Source organism: Saimiri boliviensis, chromosome 6, assembly GCF_048565385.1.
Source record: "Saimiri boliviensis isolate mSaiBol1 chromosome 6, mSaiBol1.pri, whole genome shotgun sequence".
Classification (NCBI taxonomy): Eukaryota; Metazoa; Chordata; class Mammalia; order Primates; family Cebidae; genus Saimiri; species Saimiri boliviensis.
In genome coordinates, this window is record NC_133454.1 from 40,965,349 (window position 1) to 40,990,850 (window position 25,502).

At 36.1% G+C, this 25,502-nt stretch overlaps 1 protein-coding gene across 2 annotated transcripts; it reads right to left on the bottom strand.

Annotated features, from left to right (window-relative positions):
- Positions 1–78: 78 nt before the first annotated feature.
- Positions 79–25,053, bottom strand: CARD18 (caspase recruitment domain family member 18). Of its 2 annotated transcripts, XM_074400498.1 has the most exons (3): positions 13,499–25,053; positions 12,556–12,822; positions 79–11,849 (listed from the first exon to the last, which is right to left on the bottom strand). In XM_074400498.1, the coding sequence occupies exons 1-3, from the start codon at positions 13,503–13,505 to the stop codon at positions 11,845–11,847; spliced, it is 279 nt and encodes a 92-aa protein (XP_074256599.1). In that variant the 5' UTR covers positions 13,506–25,053; the 3' UTR covers positions 79–11,844. The 2 variants fall into 2 exon arrangements, with proteins under 2 accessions (XP_074256599.1, XP_010332910.2); XM_010334608.3 differs by having other exon boundaries at positions 79–12,822.
- Positions 25,054–25,502: the final 449 nt, after the last annotated feature.

Genomic DNA, 25,502 nt, shown 5'->3' on the forward strand with positions numbered 1-25,502 from the left:
CAAAGGGCATGACAAAACTATCTGGGGTGACAAAATTGACCAAGGTTTTTATCTTTACTTTGCCAATGACCTAATCTGTTTGCAGCACAATCTGTGCTCCTTGCCACTGGGAGTATGTGCAGCATGCAAGAAAGCAGAAACTGCCTGTGCATTAATTTTCTTCCATTCATTCGCTTTTAAATTTATTTATTTTCTCTGTCAACTTAATGATTTCACACAAAGGTTTCACTTCCAGCCATAGTCATGATCCACTGAGTAGAAGCATGCTAACATGGCATCCAAGACACAGAAGCCATGACTAGTCCATATATCTGGGAACGAAGAACCATAAGCTTCAAGTCTTATGTCCTGGGGAGCTAATCGCTGAATTACTAGATTGCAAGATCCCACTGTTTTTCTCAAAAATGAAGAATTCAAAAAATAGAAATAAAACAATATCCAGTTTGGCAACATAAAATAACAATTTGCGCTATGCACGTACACTAAAATGCTATTCAGTCATGAAAGGGAAATATTGCTAAGATATGCAATAACATGAATAAAAACATATCACTTTCTTTTTGAGTGAAAGAAACCATATAAGAAGGAACACATACCCTGTGATTCCAATCATCTAAAGTTCTAGATTAGGAGAAACAAACGTAAAGTAATAGAAATTCACTCACTACTATCTGAGGAGGAATTGGAAGGAGATTGAGAACAAAGGGTAAGGCAAAATTTTTGGAGTGACAAAATCGGTTCCATTATTCATTGGGAAATGATTATACTAAATATCCTCATATCATTAATAACCAATTTGTAGTCTCAAAAGGAGTACATTTTTTTGATGTAAATTATGCTAAAATAATATTACAATTTTGAAATGAAAAAGGTCAGTGGTAGTAATAATAGACTAATTTAGAAATTTTTTTTTTTTAATTTCAGGACACACTCAAATCTCCACAAATTAGTCATAATTCTGGTAAGAGTAAGTGGTTCTTATAGTGACTGAAATGTAATTACCTGCCATCTACGTTTGATGGGGATATGTAGACAGAATGAAGATAATTTATAGACCCAATTTATTGACTGAAATATGTACCTGGAAATAGCATTACATAAGTAAAACTATCTTAAAATGAATGAATGTGGCAGTTCTACTATAAGTAATATTTAAAACGCACATAATGATTTAAAAATCCTTCCGTCAGTGTGAAGACTGTGAAACAATATCATCTTAAATGACAGAGTAGATACTACAATAATCTCCAACACAGAAGACAGAAAATTCCTGAGTTTGGGTTTTGGCCGTCCCCTTTCCAAGCCTTAGAACATCATGCACCCTTTCAGTTTATTCAACTCCTCTTCTTATTTATATTTATGGGCTATAAGCACATTTTGAGTAATACAGTTTAGAGCACTCATCAACTGTAAGATGTTACTTTATTTTTTCCTTGTCTAAAAACTTCCTCCCTTCTGCACAGCTTATCAGTGTGGATTTTAGCATCTGATAGTCCCGAGGTCAACTTCTGTTTATGAGCTGTAGATCTTAGACAAGTTATGTAGTGTCTCTCAGCCTCTGTGTTCTCATGTATAGGAGGAGGCTCTTAATCATTCTTACCTTCTAGGATGCAATGCCAGGTGTGGAGGGCATGCCACATCACCTATCATTTATGTTAGTCTTCACCTATAGCCCAGAAGCAAGGTCATATCAAAATGTACTGTTTGGTTAACTACTTCAAAATTTTTTCTATGCTTCATTTCAGTATGTTAAATAAGCATTAATTTCATTTTATGAATAAGAAGACCGGGTAAAAAGTTGGCTCAAAACCTTGGTAAGCACATGTTAGAAAATTGGGTGAGAAGCCAGTCCACAGCCTCACTCATTACTGCTCAATCTAATGTGCTTCCTCCGACTGGCCAGTACCCTGAGAAATCTGAAGTAGGCAAGTAGACAAAAGGCGCTGTTTGTGTCAGTGAAAAATAAATTCTGAGTTAAAAGCTTCTAGACTATGAGCATTTAGAACAATCAGGCTCAGAAATGTATTAAAACTGATCAGATGGGCAATAGGAAACCATTGCAGCTTTCTAGGTAGGAGAGCCATGTTAACATGCTTCTCAAGTAACTATTTCATATTAAGTGTTTAACAAGGCCTAGGCCCTGCAATAGATATTTCATCTGTATTGGTTCTGCTAGTCGAACCATTTAAAAATACTGGTACTTGGACTAACCCCAGATTATAAAATCAAAATCTCATCCTGAGTCTCACCCTTGAGACTCTGTGCACCACAACATCCAGAATTTAATAGGGCATGTTATTTGAGGCGTTGCTGGTCCCATATGAACCAGGAGCTGGGCCCTGAGTGGCCTGTGTGTTGGTGACAGGAGAAGGGGTAAGAATGTCTGGGAGTTGGTGCTGACTACAGAAAGAAGCTGCAGAAGGGTAGGAAGGAGCTAGGATGAAGCAGTAAAGAGCTTGCCTGGACAGGCAGGAAGCCAGGAAGCATGTGGTCTCCTTGTGTCAGATTTCTATACTGATAGTACAGATAACAACTGATGCATAAAACCTCTACAAGTTATAAAGTCTCGTCTTGGAACCAGATAGAGCCAACTCCCTGAGGATGGATAGACATGGTCTTGGATGTGTTGTGTTGCCTAGCAGCAGAAGCAGAAGCCATTCCTCTCCTTCAACCCACTCAAAATATAAACTACACTGACAGATGAAGTATATAAATGCACTGGAAAGCAAGCCACTATGAGGATTTATCAGCAGAAACAAGAGACTATAAATTTAGATCTGGAAGGGCATTCAGATGTTGGACAAATAAAATATCAAATATACAATGAAACTGTGTGAAGGATTTAAATAAAGAGAGCAAAAAGTAATTATTCTACAATAAGAAATAATTAGTAAAGCAATAAAATTGATCATGTATAAATACAAAAGTTACATTTAATAATTAACAACTTAAAAGGCAGACACACAAAGTCTGTGAAAGTGTAAAGAAGCTGGATACAAAGAAGTACAGTTCACCTTTGAACAGTGCAATACTTAGAGGTGCTGGCCTTCATACATAATTAAAAATCTGCATATAACTTTTGACTCTCCCCAGACTTAAGTACTAATGGCCTGCTATTGAAGGGAAGTCTTACCAGTAAGAAAAACCACTGATCAACAAATATTTTGTATTTTATTTGTATTATATGTTGTAATATAAAGTAAGTTAAAGAATATATTATTAAGAATATCATAAGGAAGAGAAAATATATCTGCTATTGATTAAGTGTAAGTGGATCATCATAAGGTCTTCAGCCGCATCGTCCTCACATTGAATAGGCTGAAGAGACGGAGAAAGGGGATGGCTTAGTCTTGCAGTCTCGTGGGTTGCAGAGGCGAAAGAATCAGTGGTGAAATGGAAGGCAGGAAAAACAGGCATACTGTGTGTATCTTTGTGGAAATACATAGATATTTCTATCTTTTTTTTTTTTTTTTTTTTGCTTTTCCATTTTCCTAAAATTTTTTCTAGGCGGTACCAATCTTTCTTTGACCATTTCCTTTAGTTTCAGCACTCATATCATAGAATGGTCATTGTTGTGAAACAGGTCAAAAGCTGCCTTGAATAATCAGAATCTTTTTGCCAAATTATAATGCCAATTTATGCTCTGGCACTGCTCCTTCTACATGTTCTTCTTCATCATTTGGAGCTGGTTCAGAAGCACTCATCTCTGTCAAGTCATCTTCAGTTAATTTCTCTGATGTGCAATTAGCTCTTGAATTTTTATAAGATCCATGTGGTAAAACCCTTCACTTTTTTTTTTTGCCACATCCACAAATCTCTTTCAGTATTTTCTTGATTTATTTTTTCATAAATCCTACTGCAGTCATGAAAAACTTCTGGTCACAGTTATCTCTAGCAGAAATTTACTGGGCTCTTGCTCTTGCCTAGGTTGGCCTTAAACTCCTGGACTCCAGAAATCCTCTCACCTTAGCCTCTTTAGTATCTGGGATCATATGCCCACACCACTGCACCCATAATCATGGCTTTTACTTTTTTAATACCAATGATGTCATCTTCAGTGGTGTAGCCCTTCCAGACTTTCATGATGTCATCTCTACCAATGGTCTCTTCCTTGGCATTCACAAATATTTCTATAGAGTAATGTGTGTAATGGGCATTAAAATTCCTTCTGTCCTCCTGATTCAGAAGCTGAATTAGAGATATTGCAATTGGGGACAAGTAGACCACTTTGACCTTTTTTGTGTTGAACTCATGAGGTTTTGGGTAGCCAGGGGCATTGTCCAACATCAAAAGAATCATAAAAGGCAATCCCTTATTGGCAAAATACTTCCTGACTTCAGGGACAAAGCATCAATGAAATCAATAGACAAAAAAATATTCCTGTTGCCCGGACATTCTTGTACAACTAAAACACTGACAGCTGGTGTTTACCCTTTCTGTTCAAAGCTCAGGGGTTAGTTGCTTTATATTTAAGAGCAGTCCTGATGATAAACCCGATTGCATTCTCTCAAAGCTCAGGGGTTAGTTGCTTTATATAAAGAGCAGTCCTGATGATAAACCCGACTGCATTCTCTCAAAAAAGTAGAATTAGCTTATCCTTTCCTGGTTTAAATCTCGGTGCTTGCTTCTATTTCTTACTAATAAATGGCATTTTTGGCATCTTTTTTCTAGAATGAGACACTGTCATCTGTATTGAAAACCTGTTCTGGTAGTATAGTTTCTCTTCAGTGATTTTCTTAATAGTTTCTGGAAACTAATCTGCTGCCTCTTGATAACCAAAAGCTGCATCTCCTGATAATCTTGACATTTTTTAAACAGAAGCACTCCAAAACTATCAAACTGTCTTTGGCTGTCATTAAAATATCCAACTTTAGATCCTTCCCTGTTCTTTTGCTCTAAGTTGTATACAATGACTTAACATTTTCTGGAATCATATTAGAGTCTATAAATACGCCTTCTGTATAAAAATCCTGCAACCACATGCAAGCTTCAGTTTCAATACAGGATTAAAAATTGAGCTCAGTGAAATAGCAACAGGAATGGCTATGAAAATATAGGAGTACAGTATGCATGATTAATTTTATGCAGTTAGGATTTAACCCTGCATATGTACATCTGTATATTTGTTTACATTTCTCTCAATTGCAAATGGTATTACATATTACCTATGTTTGCATAAACTTTAACAAACTTTAACTTTCTATAATAGATTTGTGCATATTTTATATGATAGTAAATTATAAAATAGACTAACATCTTTTTAATTTTTTTTTGCATATTTTACATATCTAACTTAATTTTCCATATTTCTAGTGTAGATGGTTTGCAATTTTGTTCAAATTATAGCAGATCTCCAAAAATTTTCCCAATATGTTTATTTGTTTTAAATACACATGTAAGCCAACCAAGACATTTCAGATCCCTGTTGTTCATAGGTTTACACTAATTTATCTAGATTGCAAAAACAGAAATGAGAAGCAGAAACATTTGAGAGGGCTTCAGAGGTATGAAGGATGGAATGAGAAACTGTAAGATATATCAGATCGAATTACCAGAAAGAAGAGAGAGAATAGAAAATACAAAATATAAACCAATTTTTTCAGAGCTGGGGAAAAATTTGTGTCCACTGATAGAAGAAGTACAATGTATGCTTAATAGAAGAAGTTTAAAAAATAATTGCTTTCTAACAGCCCTGTGAGTTGGGCATTGTTATGAGTTGAATTGTGTCCCATAAAAACATATTGAAGTCTACCCCCACTGAGAAAAATCATTGTTATTACATGACACACCACTTCAGCCCACCTGACTTTAGTGCTGCTCTGGTGGGGACTTCCCCTCATGTGGTTGTTGTCACACATCAAGCCACTATCCCACAGGTTCTTTCTGCTTTGAAGATTGGAGATGTTCACCAAAGGATTGGGGCTGCTTACCTGTGCATATGTGGATCCAGAATTGTGGGAGTGGGAGAACCTGCTCCTGGGGGCTAATTTCAGCCAATGAATGGCATTAGTCAGTTGATGAATGTCTCTAACTCCCTATCTTCTAGTAAGGTAGAATGTACATAATTGTAGAGGATCCCTAAGAAAGATTGAAACCCAGTTTCTCAGAGCAGTAATAAATTCATTAATGCAACTTTTTGGGAGATTGTCGTCCCTTCATCTCCTTCCCCACTCCCTCACTTCTGCTTCTTAGAAATACTTTCCAAATAATACCTACACTCAAGTTCCTGACTCCTCTTATTTCATAATCAACCAAGTTATGTTTTTATCATCACCACCACCACCACTATCATTGTTGCCATCATCTTTATTGAGCACTTTAAGTATGAACAGAACTATGGCTAATTTTCTACATATCATGTCATGTAATTCTTACAACATTACAAAATGGCTAGGATTAACTCTCCTCACAGATAAAACTCCATAGCTAAGTTAATTACACATATAATCACACATCGAATAACAAGTATGGGGCAGAGGTGAATTTGGATAGATTTGCATGCAAATCCAGATTAGTTATACTTTGGCAATTTTCTTTAAGCAGAGTGCTAGAATCATTTATTTTTAATAGCCTCTACTTCTTAGCACAACCTTCCTACCTTAGGTTTTCAAGCCTTGATACTATGCTCCTGAGATGACTTAAAAGGCTATGTCTTAGCCTTTTCCACAGTGTCTATTCACTAGCTGAGGCCAAGCAAGCTAGTGAATAATGTCCATTTATATGTGTATTATCTGCCTAGCCACACCACATACTTTTAGATTTGGGGGTTTTGTTTTGTTTTTGTCTTACAGAACTCTACATATTCTTCTGTGATTCTCATACTACTCTTTGAAGAGAATATTAAATGACAGGTAAACTGCAAACGGTAGGGATAATATATGTAGAATTATCTTCTGTAAGTGGAATGTGAGATACCATAGAGATGAATGTATAAAATCATATATAAATTACTGTAAATACTAAGATCCTCATTTGAGCTGTTTAAACATCTTTGCTTAGGTTTGCATATTGCATGGCCTCCTGTTGGATTTATTCAAGTCTGCATACTAACAAATCACAAAAACTGTCTAGGAAATTGCTTCCTTGGGATTGCAGTATTTAAAAAAATCCTTTCTACTACAGGCTTTATTAATGATTTCATCTGGGGCCAGCAAAGAAGTGTTTGCAGTCATATTACTGAGTTCTTCACACATGCATTTTCTTTTTTCACAGAATGGATTCTTCATATTGCTACTAGTCATGAAAAAGAAGCAAATGTTGGTGTAATCATCCTCATATTTCCTATTTTCTCTTAGTCTCTTTTTCTTACCCACCATTCACCCTACTATTCCTCTTTCACTAGCAAAATATGATGAGTAACATAAAAGAAAATTTTTCATAGAAAAAACAACAGCATATATCCATGATGATTTCAAAAAAGTGGGTAAATGTATCTATTTCATGCAAGAGGGGAGGATGAAATGATGTAACACTATATTGATTAACGAAAGGAAATTTAATAGCATTTCTCTCTCTCTCTCTCTCTCTCTCACACACACACACACAGACACACACACACACACACACACACACACACACACTACTTCACTGTTATGCCTTCTCACAAATAGCCAAGGATAATTTCTTTTTCTTAAGAAGAATGCTAATTGTGCTCAACAAATCTTGAAAATTAATAAACTGAAGTCGTTATCTAGCAGTAACCGTTGGATTCAGTGAACAAGACTGAAAGACAACAAGAAACTTGCAAATTCCTTATGTTTCCTGCACCAAAGCAACACAACAGTCACCCAATAGTAGTTTTGGATAAAATCAGAAACAGTCCCAGGTTTCTTGTGTTACAAATATGGTATTGCAGCAAACTTGGGAGTATCTACTAGATCTCTGACAGTCAAAGTTAGTCTTACCCCAGCAGCATTAAAATTACCCGTTACTCACTAGAAATACAGAATCTCAGGCTCTACCCAGAGCTGCTAAATCTGAGTTGGCAGTTTAACAAGATCACCAGGTTTTTTTTTGTTTTTGTTTTTTAATATTAAGTTTCAGAACACTGCTGTAAATGCCTCAGCCAACTAATACCCTCTAAAATATCACAAGATACAAAAACAAAAATAGTTACCAAAAGCATTCCAAGGTTCTGGGCAAGTACCAAATGGCTTATCATGGAAGTTATGTCTTCAAAAGATTCCAGAGTCACTGAATTTTGATTCGGCTGAAGTACAGTTTACTCAGTAAGCCCAATTGAACAAATGGTAAAATAGTGTTAAATTAGTAAATTATTTCTTTTGATCTCAAACTTCCACTTATCCACTCCTCATGGACAATTGTATTTACCATTAAGATAAAGTATCAGTTTGTTTTGTATTTTCTTGGATTACAGCAAGAAACAGCAAAAACTGAACAGGATGGTACATTTGACTGTAGTCCCGAAAGGCTGGATTGTTTTTTCCTGCAGAAATGATAAAGAATAGATGGGTAAGGAATTGCAAGAAAACGTTTATAGTGGTGTGTGGCAATATCCCCAGATGATGAGAAATGGTCAACAAGTTTTGGCATAGATGGTGGTGGGTACTGTGCTTGAATTTCTGTGACTGGGTGATTGATGACAAATTTTAGATATTAACGAAAGGTCACTTAGTAATTGCCACACTTAGTTGATTTCAGAACATATTTGTTAAGTGCACTACTAATTGAAAGCCTACTAAAATATATGTAAGTTTTCTAAATATAATCTTTGTCTGTTGATGTCTGTAAATGAATTGTTGATTGACACCAGTGTATACATTGGAAAGGTTTTGACCACAGTGAGTTTTGATTGTTAGCATAAGAAATTGAAGCTATGTCTGAACCTTAACTTAGTCCCTGAAGTAAGATTTTGAGTGTCTCGGTTCTGCATTCTGGAAAGATATTTTTATAGCACAACAATAAAACCACTGAACATTAGATATACATAGGGATACCTCATAATAATTTCAGATTGGATTCACTTAAAGATAATTGTGTACTCTGATGATCAAAGATCTGACTTTTCTGTAGTTGACTATTCCTGCTGAATTAAGGTCCAGTTATTCCTACTGATAGATAATAATGTGTGTGGACTTGCTGCATGGGTAGGGATAAACAAATTACTATTTGAAAGTAATTCCCATTTTATTACAGAAAATATCCTTGCTTCCTTTTTTTTTTTTTTTTTTTTTTTTTTTTGGTCTAAGGTCAGGAGAACACAAGAAAAAAAGCAGCAGGTAAATGTAATCACCATGTCAGTGATGGTGCATTAGGATTCAGTTTATCACAAATTGTATCTTTCATTCTGGTCATTTATGTAAGTTGCCAAAAGAGCTAATGATACCATGTTTAATTGCTTGTGAAATAATAAAAATATCCTGTGATGAATACTATTTCAATTTGGGGCATCTGAGCATTTATATATAGTTCTTCATATTATCCTTGTACCTGAAAATAAAACGAGTGTTTCAGGTTCGAATTCCTTCATAGAAAAATAAATATTGCACCATGAACCAAGGTGAAGATAACTTGAGTTGAGAATTTTGGTGGAATTATAAGGAGAGAAGAGCTTTGTTAATTCCGAAGGATATCTAGCCCTTAGATATTCTGAGGATCATCCAAGTCACACCATCTCTTTATAGTGACCTTTACCTTGGTCACAGTTGAAGCTTTACCTTGAAATAAACTATCTAAACCCAAGATCTTTTGACATTTATTACCTCATGTAATCTCTTTCTATGATCACCAAATAGAGACTCTAAATATCTTTCAGAGGAAACTCTTTGGAGATTTGGACCCCAAAGTTGTCTGCTCTCAATCTCATCGAGGACTGATCTTCTCAAAATGATTCTCTTGAAGCTTAAATTCCAAACTTTTGTTCCTAAGTCCTGACCTCTAAAACCTTTTCATTTTTCTGACCACTGAGACATCCACTGCCATAGATCTTGACCTCATAATCCATTTTTAAGCTGGTTTCAGGTCTCTTTGCCATGCCGTGAACTTTGATATTCTGAGAGGTTCAAAGCACAATTCCCTATCTCAACTCAGAATGTTCTCTGAAGGGTCAGTAAATGATTTTTCATTTTTTGTGATTATCAGTTACCTTTTCAAACCTTTATGTGAGAAATCTTTATTCTATGATTATTTATGGAAAAGCACATTAGAGTTACTCTATCTTTAGTTAGAGGAGGCTTTTTGTTCTCCTAATTTGATTCCAATTTCTTCATATCAGGTCTTAAACTTCAACTTCTATACATTGAAAGAAGAAAACTCCATTCCTCAAAGATTCTAAAATTTATATAGTTCCACTTTCTTGTGACCTTATCTTCTAGCACGTATGACTTCAATCGCCTATAACATTCTATGCCCTACTCATCCTCAATTTTCATTCTTAGATTTTTCAGCCTGCCTATTCTGAAAAATTAACTTACTTTTATGTGTTACAATGGGAAAGTAGAACTTTCAATGGGAAGAACACTGGCATAAGAATAATAATACTTAATTTCTAGCTTACATATCTGGGCCTCAATTTTTCTAATTAAATTTACCATGGGCCCAGGCACGGTGGCTCACACCTGTAATGCCAGCACTTTGGGAGGCTGGGTTGGGCAGATCTTGAGGTCAGGAGATTGAGACCATCCTGGCTGACAGGGTAAAACCCTATCTACAAGGTGAGATTTTGGTGCGGACACGCAGTCAAACAGAATCACCCTCAAAATGTATCTTCTCAGATAAACTATCTGATTATCAATGAGAAGAACCCTAACTCCAATCACTTGTCTCAAAGAAACACTTCCTATCAGTGGCATATACCTCCTCTTTGGAGGAAAATATCAAACATTCTTATTTCCTGTATTTGATGTCAACCTACAATGATTGTTTTTGCCATAATTTATGACTGACAAATTTAAAATTAAAGGAACCACATTAAGTTTTATTTTAGTTTTCTAAAGAGCTTGGAAAAAGTGCAAAAACATAAAAAAGTTCAGGAAATTTTTTGGCCTTTGTTCCTGGAACCAAATACTTTGCTCCCACTTATGCCAGAAATTTTAAGAATTGGCATGCGCTAACAAATTAAAAGACCTCCTGAGACATCCAGAAGATAGTGCTTCGTGACTTAACACCATGTACACAGGGAAAAGGCAGCCTAAGCATAATTAATAGCCAGTGTTTTGCTCTGAAGGGTGCAGAGCGATGGCATGTCATCACGCTATCTTGACTCCACAAATCTTCATTCCTCGACGTTAAGTAATATCTTGTTGCACCCTGCCCATGCGGCACGTGAAGCTATCAGTACTTTCATGAAAACTTTTTTTCTGAAAGCCTGATTTATGGCAATGGGTTATTTGTCCATGGATTTTCTCTATTATTTTCCCAGAAAGGAAGTTTTGTTTTTTACGTTGAGTAATTTTTACAGACCTCGGCCTGAAAAACTAGATGAGAACATTACGAAGAAGCAATGTTATTTAAAACTCTGAGTGGGGCCTTCATTTGTTTCCCATCACAGCAGACTCCCAGTGCTAAAAGCACCAAAGTGGGCTGTACATGTCTCTACAGGATTGCAAAGAAGCTGAACAAAAAGAAAAGGAAAGGGAGGGACTTTCTCAGTTACACTATAATCAACATGACCTTCACTATTATTGAGGAATTATCCTTCTTTGGTATGGGGAGAGAAATAACAAGAAGCAAGTCATGTGAATGAGAGATTTATTTGAAACTGATGTCATTAATCAGCTTTATGAAAAACACATTTGTGTTTTTTTGCTTTTTTATCCCTCACAATAATGTATTTTCTCTGGAAAAGCTTCAGGAAGTGGTGGTAGTTCACAAGAGTTTCCATCTTCACTCTGTGGGGGAAAAAGTGTTACTGGAGTGGGCCAGCTCTGATAAAAGAGCCTGCATCTGGGCTTAGTAGGTCTAGAAATAGAAGGGGATAGACTACAGACAATGGCCTGCAGACTGGACTCATGCACGTAGACCATATTACCCCCCCCAAAAAAAAGGCAAAGGAGATGACTACGAAAGAGAATCCATATATAATTTCATGAAAAATATTCATTGGATATTTAATTTTACGTACACGTTACATTTGTTCTTTGAGACTCATCAACATTGTATATTCTGAAAAGTGCTTAATAGGGAGATGAGGTAAGAGCAGGGTGGTAGTACAAAAAGAGCTTATACCTTCTATACTAATAAATACATGGGCTTCTTAGGGTAAAGAAGGAGTGATACTGTACATTGCTCCCCAGGACAAGTAAAGGATTCAGGATAAAAACATCTAAACTCTTTAAATGAACTGTAGTGATGAGCTACTGCCTACATAGAACTGGAGATGAGCTGTGTGCAGCAGAGGATACTGAAAGAAAATGTACAAGGGACATAGAACGGTAGAGACAAGGGACATAAACTAGAGCCATGTACACAGGAATGGGATCTGAGGCTGAGATAATAGGAAGCCTGTTATCAACTGGCAAGACAAGAGAAGAAAATCGTAACTGAATTCAAGATACAGGGACCGTTTGGACATTTGGTTAAATCATTCCTCCTTACCTTTGTGCACACCCATCTTTGAGTCAAGTGGAGGGTCTTCTTCACAGAGATGCTTGATAAATTTGCAGCAAGACTCTGGTCCTTTTCCAATAACAAGGGCTATCAAGGCTCGAGCTTTATCCAGGATGGCATCATTTTCATCTCTCACTTTGTTTGTCTCTTCTTGGCTAATAACTCTATCTTCTAATAGGCAACCCAGCAAGGCATTTATTGTGCCTGCACCCACTGAACAGATAAAAATTCTTCTCTTTTCACGCAAGAGTTGGTCTGTTGGAAGCACGACGATTTCTCAAATAATGAACATGATACAATTTTCCTCTCAATTCACCAACAGGAAAACAGTTTAAAACACAGAGAAATGTTTAAATAAACATTTCTCTCCACAAGCACATTTATTCCAAGGACAAGTACAATAATCCCAAGGAACAATCTTACAACTTTGCATTTACTTCATGTACTTCCTTCTGATTCTAGCGTTACCCACATATGCTCACTGAGTAACCTGGAAGAGCTAATTTTATGATTTTTCTGTTAATCTTCTAAAAATGAGAGGCCGTTCTGCTCTGACACATCCCAATTTCTTGAATTTTGAAGGGAAATGGCAGTTTCTTGAATTTTGAAAGGAATTTATCGTTTCCTTTGAGAACAACAGCTGCTGATACCCATCCTGTGCCCATTCTTATCCTTAACTACATAATCCTTCAAATGAGGACAACACTAGCAAAATTATAGCAGATACCAGAAGGAGCCCAGATTCTTCCTGGCCTTTATCTTTTCCTTCAAAAATGAAAGTCTGGGCATCTTCCCACCTTCTCTCTCCTTTCTCCTTTCCCTGTGCACCTCAAGGCTGCTCACAAAAACCTTCACCAAGCCTAATGAGAAAGACAGTCCTTTCCCAAATGAATCTGCCCTTGGACCTATTCTTTTACTATGGAAGACTCACCAGCCATGACTCCTCACGCTGGTGCTTGCAATGTGTGTTACAGTTGCAACGACAAGCACATTCCTGTAAGTAGGGTGTTACACAGATGAATGAATAATTATTACACCTACGCATGTGCATTTTTAATTATTTCCAAAGAAGCTGTTAGTTATTATCATTTCCCAAGATATTTTTAAGTAATTGAACCTCAGGTTGTAGCATGAACTGTGACCATAAGAAAATTACTTCACCATTCCTTGAAGGGTGAGAAACAAGAATAAAAGAGAAATGAGAAGGCACATACAGAGGTAAACATATGCAGTAAACAATCTTTAATTCACTGAGATTTAAATAGAAAGTAAAGCCAGAGTATAGAGTAGCTTTGCCACCTAAATCAAGTACTAAGCATTTCCTTTTTAAAATTGTGGTAACATTCACATAATACAAAATTTACCATCTTAATCATTTTACAGTATGCAGTCCAGTGGCATTAAGTACATTCACATTGCTGTGGAGCCATCAATACCATCCAACTACAATTCTTTTCATTTTGGGAAATTGAAACTCTACACTCATTAAACAGTAACTATTCTTTCCTTCTATCAGCCCCTGGCAACTACTGTCTGTCTTTATGAATTTGACTTCTCTAAATTATTCAGTATTAATTTTTTGGTGCCTGACTTATTTCACTTAGCATAATGTCCACACTGTTTATTCATGGTGGGCGTAGATCACAATTTTCTTTTTTTCTGAAGTTGAATAATACTCCATTCTGTGTATGTATCACATTTTAGTTTACCCATTCTTTATTGGACACAGGTTTCTTCCCTCTTTTTGCTATTGTGAATGAACATAGTATAGAAATATGTTTTTGAGATTCTGCTTTCAATTATTTTGAATAAATATCCAGAAGTGGAATTGGTAAATCATAGAGTAGTTCTGTTTATTTATTATTATTATTTTTTTGTTTGTGTGGAACCAGTATGCTGTTTTCCATAGCAGCTGCACTATTTTACATTCCCACATACAAAGCACACGTGTTCCAATTTGTCCATGTTCTTGCCAATACATATCATTTTTCTATTCTTTTGATAATAGCCATTCTAATGGGTGTGAGATGGACTTGGCTTCTTAACTTCCTTTCATGTTTTTCACCTGAGCTCTAGAGTGTCTTCAGACACAGAAATGGTGTATGCTCCTATGAAGCAGTTTTGCTATTTGGAATAAAAGTGCTTTGTTTTCTAAGGCTCTTTATCTAAAGATGGTACCATTTTAAGTAACATTGTATCACAAAGATTAATGGCACAGACTCCAAAGCCAGAATGGTTGCATCCACATTTTAACTGCTGATCTCAGGGAACAAAATTAACCAAACCTTAGTCTCCCCTTCTGCCAAACAGGATTGGTGATAATTCCTATCTTGCAGTGTTATTGTGAGTATTTAATGAGCAAATATAAGTCATTAAAATAGCCCCTGGCATAAAGGAAGCACCTCAATTATATCATGTGTGTCCATGTAAAATTTGCTATTCATCCCATAAATTCTTCAACATAAATATTCAGCATAGTTATTTACTGAGACCCAAGTGTATGTGCCATACATTATTATAGATGCTGGGAATGTAGTAATGACCAAACAGACAAAATTTTCTACCCTATTAGAAGTTGTATTATAGTAGAAGAGACAAAATATTGTATAATTTTTTATAAAAAAAAGGATACAAAATATTTTCAGAGTTCTTTAATAATTGAAAGAAAACTATTTTCAGAAGATTTGAGGAATCATCTTCACTAAAATACTTGTATTAGCTTATATATGTGACATAAGTTGGTAAATATTTAAAATCTGGGCAAGGTGCTACAGTTTAGGTGCTCATGAGTCCGGGAATACACCAAATGAGGTGAATTGGAGAGGGGAGGCTGTGCCTACCTGGTAAGGGTAACCCTCTTTGAAGGGGCAGAGCTGCTCAGACTCAACTAGTTTTGCCTGGGAAAATAAAAATTCAGTTTACTCTTTCATTTTGAGGGTACTATATCTCTAATTTTAAAAATTCTTTCAGTACTTTTGCTATTGCTTTAGAACACTGTGAAAATTAAACAAAGCTTGCCTGTGGTTCACATTTCACCTGTAGTCTACCAATTTACTTTCCACTTTCTTGGCAGATAATGGCATTTATTTTCTTGGGAGTGGGAACTTTTATCTTGGTAGCATATAGTCGAACACTGCAGAGATTTGAATCTTTGACTTCTTTGACACTATTTTTTCTCCCTATTTTCCCAACCTAGCTTATAGCAGGCTCTGTGTCCTCTTGCTTTAGGGAATATTTACGGCAGAATAGAAATTAGAGATGGTCCGAAAGACACTGGAACCTGGAACAAGAAGACAAGGTACAAAAAGAATGGAACATCACTGTGGAAATCACAGAGAGAATGATATTATCCTCATTCTCTACTAGCCAGAAAAGCACATTATTCTATGGAAGTACAGGAGATGGTGCCTGACGATTGCTGATGGCCAAATGGTACCTATAGAAAGCAAAACTGTAAGCATGAGGATTCCCAGACTCAGATATGCTTCCCAGATCTCTAGAAGCTAAGGAGAGAACTCTTAGATATGCCACTCTACTGCTGGCTTCAAAATCAAAGTCCCAGTGATTAGAAGTTTCAATGGAAAAGGCAGGATTTTCTTTTCCTGTTTTTCTGAACATCCAAGTATATGTAAGTCTGGTAAGAGTACAAGAATAGAGACCTCATAACGACCAAAACTGGAATTATCTACTACCTTATTTGTATAGGCAGTAATGTATTTGTATAGGCAAAATGTAATTTGAATTGAGATATGATTATCATAAAATTCCATGCTAAACAATAGGTAGTGTTTTAAATGATGAATGATGAGTTGAAAATTTAGATCAAGGCTCATTTCAAAGTTCTGGATTTGTATTTGCTGCTGACAGTTCAGATTTGTCATTATGATAAGAGTACTTATTACTTTTGTGGGAGTAGGGAGGAGTTATGACATAAAAGCATAAGTTCTCTAGTTGCCACCTTTACTTGTGTCATTTATAACTCTTTGAAGATACTCAATTTTCTATCATTCCTCTGTTCTTGGGTATAAACATTCTGGAACATATCTAGGGAATATACATTAGTGGGATCACTAATCAAAGGTAAGATTTATTTATTTTTTCCAGAAGCCCTCCCCTCTTCCCAGATTTGGAATAAAATCACCCCTTCAAGTGTACTTTGTTAGTTGTATGAGTTGATGAATGACTTGGTTAAACTATCTAAGCCTCAGTTTTCCCATTCAGACACTTTCCTCATCTGTATCATTACTATTACTAGATTTATTGTGACTGTTTAAGATAAATATGTGAAATCATTGCCTGGCTATATGTGTAAGTGACTGCTATTACATTAGCAATAGTCTTGAAGGAAGAAGGTATCCTGGTACTTTATATTTTTTTTATAAAATGCTTCCAAATTTATATGCCCATTTTACAGAAAATACTAATTACCGGTGGTTCAGAGATGTACCTGGCACAAGGAGCCTCTCACTCAATCCTAGGCTCTGTGTGATATGCTACTTGTTGCTCATCATAGCACTGTGGTTGAATATATGAAGAACATCAGCTGGTAAAAGAGGACTCAGTGCCTGCCCTTTTGGAATTTAAAATCATTTGACTGATAAGGCATAGGCACAGGAAAATATTGTATTTCAGTACAGGAGAAAATGGACTAAGATGCTATGAGGTATCAATGATGGGAGGATTAAATATAATCTGAAGCAATTAGGAAGATTTCACACAGGTAACATAAAATGTTTCAGACTCTGTAGGATGAAGGCATTTAAGTAAGCACTGAAAGAGGTTGCTAATTTGCTGATAGCTTGCCCTTTTTTAGGTAATATAGTTAAGTTTTTTCTTTTATTTTCTTTCTTTTTTTTTTTTTTTTTTTTTTTTTACTGAATCTTGCTTTGTCACCAGCCTGGAGTGCAGTGGCCCGATCTTGGCTTACTGCAACCTTCACCTCCTGAGTTCAAGCAATTTTCCTGTCTCAACCTCCTTAATAGCTGGGACTACAGGCATGTGCCACCATACTCAGCTAATTTTTGTGTTTTTAGTAGAGACGGGATTTCACCATGTTAACCAGGCTGGTCTTGATCTCTTGACTTCATGATCCACCAACTTTGGCCTCTGAAAGTGCTGGGGTTACAGCTAGTGCCAAGAAGCCTGGCTTTTTTTTTTTTTTTTTTTTTTTTTTTTTTTCTCTTTAAGAGACAGTCTTGTTCTGTCACCAGGCTAGAGTACAATGATACGATCTTGGCTTACTGCAAACTCCGCCTCCCAGGTTCAAGCCATTCTCCTGCCTCAGCCTCCCAAGTGGCTGAGACTAAAGGTGCACCTGCCACCACACCCAGCTAATTTTTTATATTTTTATTAGAGATGGGATTTCACCATGTTAGCCAGGATGGTCTGGATCTCCTGACCTTGTGATCCACCCACTTGGCCTCCCAAAGTGATGGGATTACAGGCAAAAGCCACTGCACCCAGCCTTTTTTTTTTTTTTTTTTTTTTTAACTTTTAAGTTCTGGGATACATATGTAGAACCTGCAGGTTTATTACATAGGTATACATGTGACATGGTGGCTTCCTGCACCCATTACCCCATCATCTACATTAGGTATTTCTCCTAATGCTATCCCTTCCCTAACACTCAATCCCCAACAAGCCCTAGTGTGTGATGTTCCCTTCCCTGTGTCCATGTGTTCTCATTGTTCAGCTCCCACTTATGAGGGAGAACATGTGGTGTTTGGTTTTCGGTTCTTCTGTTAGTTTGCTGAGAATGATGGTTTCCAGCTTCATCCATGTCCCTGCAAAGGACATGAACTCATTCCTTTTTATGGCTGCATAGTATTCCATGGTGTATATATGCCACATTTTCTTTATACAATCTATCATTAATAGGCATTTGGGTTGGTTCCAAGTCTTTGCTACTGTGAACAGTGCCACAGTAAACATACATGTGCAGGTATCTTGACAGCAAGATAATTTATAATCCTCTGGGTATATACCCAGTAACAGGATTGCTGGATCAAATGGTATTTCTATTTCTAGATCCTTGAGAAATTGCCACACTATATTCCACAATGATTGAACTAATTTACACTCCTACCAACAGAGTAAAAGCATTTCTATTTCTCCACATTCAACATCTGTCGTTTCCTAATTTTTTAATGATCACCATTCTAACTGGTGTGAGATTGTATCTCAATGGGGTTTTGATTTGCATTTTTCTAATGACCAGTGATGATGAGGTTTTTTTCATATGCTTGTTGGCTGCATACATGTCTTCTTTTGAGAAGCGTCTATTCATATACTTCACCCACTTTTTGATGGGGTTGTTTGTTTTATTCTTGTAAACTTGTTCTTTGTAGATTCTGGATATTAGCCTGTGTCAGATGGATAGATGCAAAAATTTTCTCCATTCTCTAGGTTGCCTGTTTACTCTGATAGCTTATTTTACTGTGCAGAAGCTCTTTAGTTTAATTAGATCCCATTTGTCTATTTTGGTTTTTGTTAACATTGCTTTTGGTGTTTTAGTTATGAAGTCTTTGCCCATTCCTATGTCCTGAATGATATTACTTAGGTTGTCTTCTAGCGTTTTTATGGTTTTAGGTCTTAATTTTAAGTCTTTAATCCACCTTGATGATGTTGGGAAAACTGGCTAGCCATATGCAGAAGCTGTAACTGGATCCTTTCCTTGCACAATACAGAAGGTTGTTTAACCAGCCCGGCAACACTAAGAAACAGCATTTGTAACCCAGCTTTGCAGATGAGAAAACTGATACTTCCAGAAAATGAACCTCTTATGCAAGATAATAAAGTCAGGGGAAGTGAGAAATGTGATTTGATTACTTAAGTTGAAAGACCATAACTGTGTATCTGTACAAAGCAGAGCTGAGAGACCAGGACAATTCAGACACTGAGAATGATAAGAGCAAAATCAAGAGTAGAAAATCTTGATAATGAAAGAAAGGACATAAAGAGTTTTTATTTACTTATTTTAGATTCAGGGGGTACATGTGCTTGTTGGTTACATGAGTATTACATGTGTAATGGTGGAGACTGAGCTTCTAATGTATCATTGGGATATTGAACATTATACCTAATAGTCAATTTTTTAAACCTCCCACCCTTTCCCATTTTAGAATCCCCAGAGTCTATTATCTTCATATTTATGTCCATATGTCCCCATTGTTTAGCTCTCAACATTTATAGAAAATTCAAATAACTAAAAATAGAACTCTATAGCTATCACAAAGAACTAAAAATAGAACCACCATTCCACTCAGCAATTCCACTTCCACTCAAAGGAAAAGAAATCATTATATTAAAAAGACACTTGCACACTTATGTTTGTCCCTGCACTGCTCACAATAGCAAGGCTGAGGAATCAACCTAAGTACCCACCAACAGTTGACTGAATAAGGAAAATGATGTGATATGTATATGTGTGTATATGTACACACACACACACACACACACACACACCATGGAATACTAAATACTATACAACAATAAAAAAGAATAACGTCCATTTTTTTGCAGTAACATCAATGGCTGGAGGTCATTATCTTCAGTGAAGTAACTCAGATATAGAAAGTCAAATACCATGTGTTCTCACTTATAAATGGGACCTAAACAATGGGTACTAAGGACATACAGAGTGGAGTGATAAAAAGTGGAGACTCCAAAAGATGAGAGAATAGGTGGAGGATTAGGTTTGAATAAATACTTATTGAGCACAATTTCACTATTTAGGTGCTGGGTGCACTAAAACCCCAACTTTACCATGTTGAAATATATTCATGTAAGAAATATACAGTTGTATCCCTAAGTATATAAAAGTAAAAATTTAAAAATCAAAAATAAAATGCCTGTGTTTAGATGTTTGGTGTTGGAGATATGAGGAAAAAGAATTTAGGTGGATGACTAATTAATGTAATAAAGTTTATTTTAGAATAAAATTTTGACACATGTTTACGTGTAAGCAAACTGAAATAAATCTATTGCACAAGATAAGTACTACTGGTGTCAAGAAAGTGAACTTCTGACTCTAAACTTATTATACTTATTTGGAAGGATTTCAAACAGAGAAAATTTGATTTGTCAGCTTACGTACTTGAAAGAGTGACTCATCTAAATTTCTACGCATGAAATGTAAGTTGCCTATGAGTTGCATTGCTGTGTTTGAATGTGGTACAATGAGACTACTGTCAATTTAAATGTCGGCTAAACCTCCATGTACCTCATGCTAACAACAGATGGATCCAAGTTAAAGGTAGCTGCAGATAAGTCACTCACATAACTGGTTTCACCATAGTTAATACTATTTTCTGAAAGAGAGTCATCTGTAATGATGAATAATCTGCTCACCTGTTTTCTTGGGTTAGTACATATAAATCAATACCTACTATTAATATCTACTTGAAACTTGCTATACCAACAGTATTTAAATCTTTATCTCTTGCTTTATAGAAAATACACTTTGATCTGCTTACCTTTCTTCATCTCTAATTCACTTTCCTGTGATATATTTTACACATGCTAATGTAAACCCATTTTAGGTGTGAAGTTCAAAGTGCTTTGCTAAATGTGCACACTACCAAAGTCTACTTATACAATGTTTATATTATCTTAGTAAGTCCATTTGTACAGTCAGTTAGAAAAAAACCTAGGCTTAAGAAAACCACTGCTATGATTACTACCACCAGGGATTAGCTTTGCTAGTTCTTTATTTTCATATAAATGGTTTCATCCAGTATGTATTGTGGGTGTTAAGTGTCATGCCTTGCTTCTGCCTCCCTGCGCTGTGCCCTGGAATCCCTCTCAAGATAATTACAGGGCTCACACATGTTTATTTTCCAGGAATCAGTATCTCTCATTGTTAAGCATTTTGGAAACTGCTGCTTCATACATTTGGTCTGTTTTTATTTGTTTTAGACAAGAGTGTAAAACTAATCTCTGTTAAGCCATCTTGACAGAAAGTAGGAATCTCAGATCTCTGATTTTAACCATAAATTTTCACCTCAGGTTCATGTACTGGAGACTAACCTTAAAGAGATTCTTTCTTTCAGTTCTTATCAAGAACTGCTCCTCTCTGTCCTCTGAGATTCTAGTCTCAAGTTTTTTTCTTCCATAACACCTTATTTCAGATTCTCCTTTAGCTCACTTCCCACTCCCTTCCTTATCTCTTCCATTGACCAGTAAATGTGTCTGCTTTTATGCCAACAAAAATTAGACACGAATTGCCCTACTTCATCAGACTTTCAGTTTATGCACAAACACATCTAACATAAAGCTTCTGTGTTCTCTTTCACAGAACCTGTTATTCTTTACTTTAGAAATTGGAGATAACTTATTTTTGAGTGTTGTGCTTTGTACCATCTATAATTTTTGCTAGAATTTTAGTTATAAAAGCAGGGACTGATGGGGCGTGGTGGCTCAGCCTGTAATCCTACCACTTTGGGAGGCTGAGGCGGTGGATTGCCTGAGCTCAGGAGTTGGTGGCCAGCCTGGGCAACATGGTGAAACCCCATCTCTACTAAAATACAAAAAGTTAGCTGGATGTGGTAGCATGTGCCTGTAGTCCCTGCTATTCAGGAGGCAGAGGCATAAGAACTTGAATCCAGAAGGTGGAGTTTGCAGTGAGCCAAGATCAGGCCATTGCACTCCAGCTTGGGTGACAGAGCAAGACTCTGTCTCCAAAAAAAAAAAAAAAAAAAAGCCTGGACTGTGTCTGTTTATTTTTACTCCATTTTCTGGATTAGAAACTTTCAATTCTTGTTTACACAGTAACTTACTATTTATCAAAAAATGTTTACACCAAATGTTTTTCACAATCTAAATATATAATTAACTATTATTCCACATCACAGGTTATCTTCATAGTTATTTTTTCTCAGAGAAAAAAAATTTATATCTTTTTTAACTCTCAAAATTTTAATATTTCAATAAATATATTCAGCACATATTTACTTTCTTTGCTATCAGAACTTAGTGCTTGGGAATAATTAAAAAGCAAAATGTAGCAGAGTGTGAATAATATACATAAAATATGTTTGTGTATCATTTGTGTAAAATATGCAGGTTGCTTATCAAATACATTTGTTTTGGGTTATATGAATGAATAAATGAATGTAATATATAATATGGGTCTTATTATTACAAATATTTCCACAAGGTGACAACATCAAGAATATGTTTGGACTTAACATTATCAGTTGTGTGATTAAGAGTGACCCATTTGCACTTCTCCAGAAAACATTACCTTTGAATAAAGGAAATAATAAATCCTGAGCTATAGCCTTCATTCTTTTTTTTTTTTTAAAAAAGTCCAAGATTATAAATAACTTTAGACAGTTTTAAAAGCAAGTAGGAAAAATAAAGACTGATTTCTGTGTCCATATATAAAGAGTAACATGATGGACTTAGATTACTATAAAATGCATATGCAAAGGTGCATCACAGTTAAAGGAATAGGGTTCTAGGACCACAGTTCTGTAATTGAGAATGCAAGACTATTTTTTTATATTTGATACTATACGTCATGTTTTCTAGAAAACATTCTTTCATTTGAACTTCACAATTTGCTTAAGGCCAAACAGCTACAAAGTGATGGAGTAGCAAGTGAACCCACATTTGTGTTGTTGAAGATTCTTCTATACTTTATCATAGATACCCTTTTTTGATATCAGACCAGCCAGCAGGTGAGGCTGAAGACACTTTACCTGAGTTAACACTGATTAGTTCATTTCCCATAGCAGTCAGGAACAGACTACCTTTGCTAAGGGTGGCTGTGTCTTGGGGGTTTTTGGAGAGCCCCCCTTTTTTTTTCTTTTCTGTATCTCTCTTTTATTTTTGAGACAGAGACTCACTCTGTCACCAGGCTGGAATGCAGTGGCTCAATCTCGGCTCACTGCAACCTCTGCCTCCAGGGTTCAAGCAATTCTCATGCCTCAGCCTCTTGAGTAGCTGGAACTACAGGGATGTGCCACCACGCCCAGCTAATTGCTGTATTTTTAGCAGAGACAGTGTTTCACCATGTCACCATGTTGGCCAGGATGGTCTCCATCTATTGACCTCATGATCCACCCACCTTGGCTTCCCAAAGTGCTGGGATTACAGGTGTGAGTCACCACACTCGGGCTTTGTAGCCCTTTTCTTGGCACAAAAGGCAGGATGTTCTGAATTTGGAATGGTTCAAAGTTCTAAATAATATTGCCTTGTTTTTGTTGGTTTACCTGAAATGGCTTAAAATTCAGAATCAAACTAACTTGAATTTATACCTGGCAAATACTACCAGTGTTTATTTAGGAAATGTAAGGGATTTTTGTGAGCTTCAGCTTCCTTATCAGTAAGAATGAGACAGTAAAGCCTCTCTGGCACATTGGTGCTTAATATCAAATATGTCTATATGTATAAAAAATTACATAAATAATATATTAAATAAGAACAAACTTTTGCTTGAGCATTTTAGAAATTCTGTCTGCTTTGTCCAGGCCTTGAACCCCAATGGACCTACTCTTCTCTCTACTTTACTATCTCCTTTTAAAAATTGTGTTATCTTGAATATGATGATTTGGGGAATTGGTTCTTTACATATAGTGCCATGTATATGGACATTTCACTTTCTTACTCATTTAATACATATAATGATCATATGATGTGGATAATATTATTAATCCTATTTTACGGATAAGAAAACTGAAGCACAGAGCTTGAATACCTTCCCAATGTCACAAAGCAAGGAAGTGGTAGAGTCTTCAGAATCTGGTTCTTCATCATTATTACAGGCCATCTCTCAGAACCTGGTTGTAGAAAAGGTGACAGGACTCTGGCACATAGTAAGAGCTTAATACATTCTATTGATTGTTAGAGTTAGATTAGTGTTACTGTCTTATACAGCCCTGAAAGCAGGTGCTGTGCCACCTGCTTTCTTTTGTACTTTTTATACTGCACCCTCACAAGTAAGCTAGATAGCACAGGCAAGTAATAGCTTCTTCATCTGATGAATATTGAGGCTGTATACTTGTCAAGGGATGAGATGAGTCAGAATGAGAATCTAGTTTTTCTGATCCCTAGGCCAGCTCTCTCTAGTATCACAAGCCGCCTTTCTTGCAAGTATTGTGCCAAGTCCTCTGAGAAGACAAGGAAGATAATATTGAGGGGAGAGGAAGGTCTGCTTTCAAAAGGCTAAGTGTAGACCGAAGGACAAAAGCATAAGCACAGGGAAAAATATATGACAACAAAAGAGAAGTAAAAATTTTTTAAAGGGCAAGACAATCTAAGAGTGCTATAAAAGGACTTCAGAGAAGCATGGATTTATTTCATCACAGGTTCAACACAATCTGACAATGTGATATATTTGTTAAAGAAATTAATGTAATCTTTGTTTCAAAATAGAAATAAGTTTCCTAGATATGTGGAGGATCTTTTAGAAACTATTAAGGCAAAAAATAATATTTAATTTAAGAACAAATTTGAAAAACTGTTATACAGTCAGTTAAACAATGTATTATGAAATATGTTGATGTGGAAAAGAACTAATTAGAATAAATATATTAGAGAATTTTATAAAATAATCATTTAGCAGATGAAATGTTTGGTTCCTTCATAAAGAAGTGTGAAAACAATAGAAAAAAATATAGAAGTATTTAGGTTATTTTTAGCTATTTTTCCATAGCAAAGAATACAGTATTTGTTTATATATTGAATATCCCATGCTGTGAAACATTTAAGAAAATATTCAGGAGAAAGATCGAAGATGGCTGATTGCTAGCAGCTCATGATGGTAGCTCCCAGTGAAAGTGCAGAGAACAAGTGGACGCCACATTTCCAGACAAATTTTTGTTGTCCACAGACCAGGAGATTCCCAGCGGATGAGCCCCATGGGTCGCCAACACAACTCTTATGGTCGGTGTGGCAGGTTTCTGTGCAGAGTAAGCAGGACTGGGTGCCCT